Here is a 4,015-nt window from a genome sequence, read left to right on the forward strand (position 1 = left end):
TATGAACTTTAACCGACATTTTGTGTACTTTTACTTCTGACGTTTAGCTTATCGAGAGTCAAAACTAAACTGTATGAACTTTAGCCGACATTTTTTGCACTTTTACTTCTGATGTTAGCTTATTGAGAGTCAAACTGTATGAATTTTGATCTAACATTATGTTTACTTATTACATTTAGCGTATCACAGAGTCAAAACTAAACTATATGAACTTTAACGGACATTTTGTGCATTTTTACTTTTGACGTTTAGCTTGTCTAGAGTCAAACTGTATGAATTTTCATCTAACATTGTGTTTACTTGTCACGTTTAGCTTATCGAGAGTCAAACTATATGAACTTTTGATCTAACATTGTGTTTACTTGTCACGTTTAACTTATCGAGAGTCACTATATGAACTTTAAGTGACATTTCACTTTTACTCCTGACGTTTAGCTTATCGAGAGTCAAACCTAAACGATATGAGCTTTAACTGACATTTCACTTTTACTTTTGACGTTAGCTTATCGAGAGTCAAACTGCATGAATTTTGATCTAACATTGTGCTTACTTGTCACGTGTAGCTTATCGAGAGTCAAAACTAAACTATATGAACTTTAACCCACATTTTGTGCACTTTTACTTCTAACGTTTAGCTTATCGAGAGTCAAATTGTATGAATTTTGATCTAACATTGTGTTTACTTGTCACGTTTAGCTTATCGAGAGTCTGAACTAAACTATATGAACTTTAACCGACATTTCACTTTCACTTATGGTGTTTAGCTTATTGAGAGTCAAACTGTATGAATTTTGATCTAATGTTATGTTTACTTGTCACGTTTAGTGTATCTAGAGTCAAAACTAAACTATATGAACTTTAACAGACATTTTGTGCACTTTACTTTTGATGTTTAGTTTATCGATGGTCAAACTATATGAATGTTTGATCGATGTTTTACACTAGTCCATTTACTTTTATTTGTCACGTTTAGCTTATTGAGTGTCAATCTGTAGGAACTTGGACCAACATTTTACTCTCTCAATTCACTTATAGTTGTCATGTTTTGCCTATCGAGAGTGATACTGTATGAACTCTGGTTAACATTGTACTCTATCTGTTTACTTTTACTTGTTATAATTAGCTTATCGGGAGTCAATATGTGTGAACTTTAACCTATATTCTACTTCCTTCGTTCACTTTTTCTCGTTAGTTTTGCTTGTCGAGAGTCCTACTGTATAAACTTCGACCAACATTTTACTCTATCTCCTTTTATTTGTCACGTATTGCATATGAAGACTCAAACTGTATAAACTTTGATAAATATAACAAGATGTATTAACCCTCAGGGGTTGACCTGGTGGTAATTGGCTTGAGCTTTGGGGTGCTTCCTTTCAAGGTCTCAAGTTCGATTCCCACTGGGTGCAAACAATTTCTGAGGGCCGTCGGACTGGGTGAAAACCCTGAATTACCCGTGGTGCAGTTGCGAGAAACTCCTTGCTGAGGGCCTGTGCGCCCCCGGGATTAGTCGGGACTCGAAGAGTCTCGGATGCCCGGCGCAAGTAAAAAAAAAAAAAAAGATGTATTATTTCATCCTTTTAATATGAGAAGTATTAACCCGGGGAGGGGGTTGTTAGGGGGGGGGTGTCATTTGGTAGGTAGACTAAATTATCTCGGAATTATAGTCCTGAGAGTATACTAATTTATTCCATTTGGGAGGTAGAATAAATTAATCCCAAACTAGATGGAATAAGGTGAAATATCCAATGGACCAGATATCACGTATGCCATAGGTGTAAATGATAAATTTAATATTATAGTATGCAAGTTATAGTATTTTCTGTATAGTTTTGAATATTTAAATTTAAAATATTAAATTAATCAAATTCAGTTTAACTCCAAAGATTAGTTAACTTACTCTCATGATAAGTAAAAGTGAAAGGAGGGAATAAGATGTATTTTTTCATGTATTAATATGTGAAGGATTGCAATTTATCATATTTTTTTTGTATAGTTTTCAAAAACCTAAATTTGAAGTATTGGATTAATCTAATACCATTTAGCTTTGAAGATTAGTTAAACTGACTCTCGTGAAGCGAAAGGTGGAAGGTAAAAGTGAACGGGGAGAGTACTTCCTTCCTTTTCTCCAAAACCCATAAATTGTTCATATTTTGCGCTTACCGGGTCCAACTTTTCTGGTGTGTGTGTGTGTGCAGATACCGTTGTCGTCGACGAACGAAGACTTGCAGCCTATGCTTGCTGGGAAAAGGCGTGTCATTGCCCTCAATAAGCAAGATTTGGCTAACCGCAACCTCATGCATGTATCTAATTTCTAACACTCCTCTTCATGTAGTAAAATGCTAGTAATCCTTTTTCATTGTCCTTTTTGTAGCTTAAGCTTAGTGGATTGGATTGAGTTGTTCACTGTCTGTAAAGTCGCGTTCTTGATTCAAGTCTGCTTTTTATAACTGTGGTGTCTGGTCCAACTAGCATGCATCTTGACCAATTACCTAGTGTTTTTGCCTCCGCCGTTATTTGAACCTAAGACCTCATGGTTCATCAGCCCACTTTGTTTGTCTATTAGGCCACACCCTTAGGTGCTATTGGTTTGAGTTCTTTTCACCTTGAGAATATAACAATCATTTTAGAAGGGGCAAAGACAAGCTTCGCTTTCTTGAATGAGCATCTTGGTTAAGTTAAATTGTCTTAATGAAGTCCAAGGATGTGCAGCATGTTCCACTTGTATACCTAGGGTCTACCAAGAACAAAAAGAACCTTAACAAAGAATCCTAAAGTTTGCATCTTTTGTTCATGTACGTATTAATTTATGCTTGTCTATTAGCGAATGCAATAGACATTTTGTTTACCATATGAGATACTCTTACTAGCACATGGCAAAGAAAATACAGTTACTTATCTCATTGACATTGTATGCTATCATATCTGTCGTCTTACTAGTTAGCTCTTTCATGGAGTTGTCATTAACATTAAATATGTCAATGATCACTGTTAGAATACAATTATTTTGATATTCTTTATTTTATCAACTTTGAAACTTTGACTTGTTTGAGGGAATACGTGTTAGGAATTATATGAATCTACAGCTACTTGGTATTCACATTTCAAATTTTAGTTGCTGAAACTTCTGTTTTCATTCCATGCAGAAGTGGATTAGTTATTTCAATTCACGTAAACAAGAGTGCCTCCCAATAAATGCACACAGTAGAAGTTCTGTACATAAGGTTAGTCATGCTCTTATCATGCTGAAAACTCATGATTCATAGCCTTGGTATTTTGTAAACATGTAAAAGATGCAGCCATAGTTACCTTTTGACTCTTTCTCGTCACTATCATAATAACGCAGATTGCAATCAATTCATGCGATTTTCTCTTATAAGCATGTAAAGTGATACAATGCTAAGAAGAAAAGAGTAAGCAAGTAACAAGAAGCAGTTGCAGCAGTGCAGAAAATTTAAAAGACAGTTATTACTGTGCAGTTATAGAATTAGTTACTACTCTGTTCACAAATTAGTTACTTAGTTGTTAGATAGTTGGTTGTTAAGCTACTAAGTGTAACTGATCTTAGCTAAGTGAGCATTATAAATACTCTGATGTATTCAATTGTAACATTCATTCAGATAATACAACATTCAGTTTCTCCCTAATTTCTCTCTTCTCTGATTTTTCTCGGTTAAAGCCCTGAAGTTCAGTTTCATCTTCTTCGAGTATTCTACTCCTAGATTAACAAACTCCGCTCAATTACTTGTTATTGCATCAACTGGTATCAAAGCCACTGATTCTCGGCTCAATCAATCATGGTAGCTCGCGATAAAAACCCAGATAAATCGACTGAAGAAATGGAAGGCAAGCTCTCTCTGATTCAAGATCAGTTGCAGATATTAATGGAGGGAATGTTCAGCATTTATGAGAGAAACATTCAAACTGATAAGGAGCTGTTAGGGATCAAGGAAACCCTTGGATCCATGGTGTCGAAGGAAAAAGATAAGGACCAAGGAAGAGCTGAATCTTCAACTAT

At 35.2% G+C, this 4,015-nt stretch overlaps 1 protein-coding gene across 1 annotated transcript in view; it reads left to right on the top strand.

Moving 5' to 3' along the window:
• Positions 1-2,195: 2,195 nt before the first annotated feature.
• LOC107843813 (short integuments 2, mitochondrial) overlaps positions 2,196-4,015 on the top strand; it is a gene marked incomplete at its 5' end in the record, with an annotated part of 9,298 nt that continues 7,478 nt past the window's right edge. The window contains 2 exon segments of the mRNA XM_047397419.1: positions 2,196-2,300; positions 3,144-3,221. Of these exon segments, the coding sequence (XP_047253375.1) occupies positions 2,196-2,300; positions 3,144-3,221 (183 nt within the window).

The sequence above is a fragment of the Capsicum annuum genome, chromosome 10 (assembly GCF_002878395.1).
Source record: "Capsicum annuum cultivar UCD-10X-F1 chromosome 10, UCD10Xv1.1, whole genome shotgun sequence".
In the NCBI taxonomy this organism is placed as follows: Eukaryota; Viridiplantae; Streptophyta; class Magnoliopsida; order Solanales; family Solanaceae; genus Capsicum; species Capsicum annuum.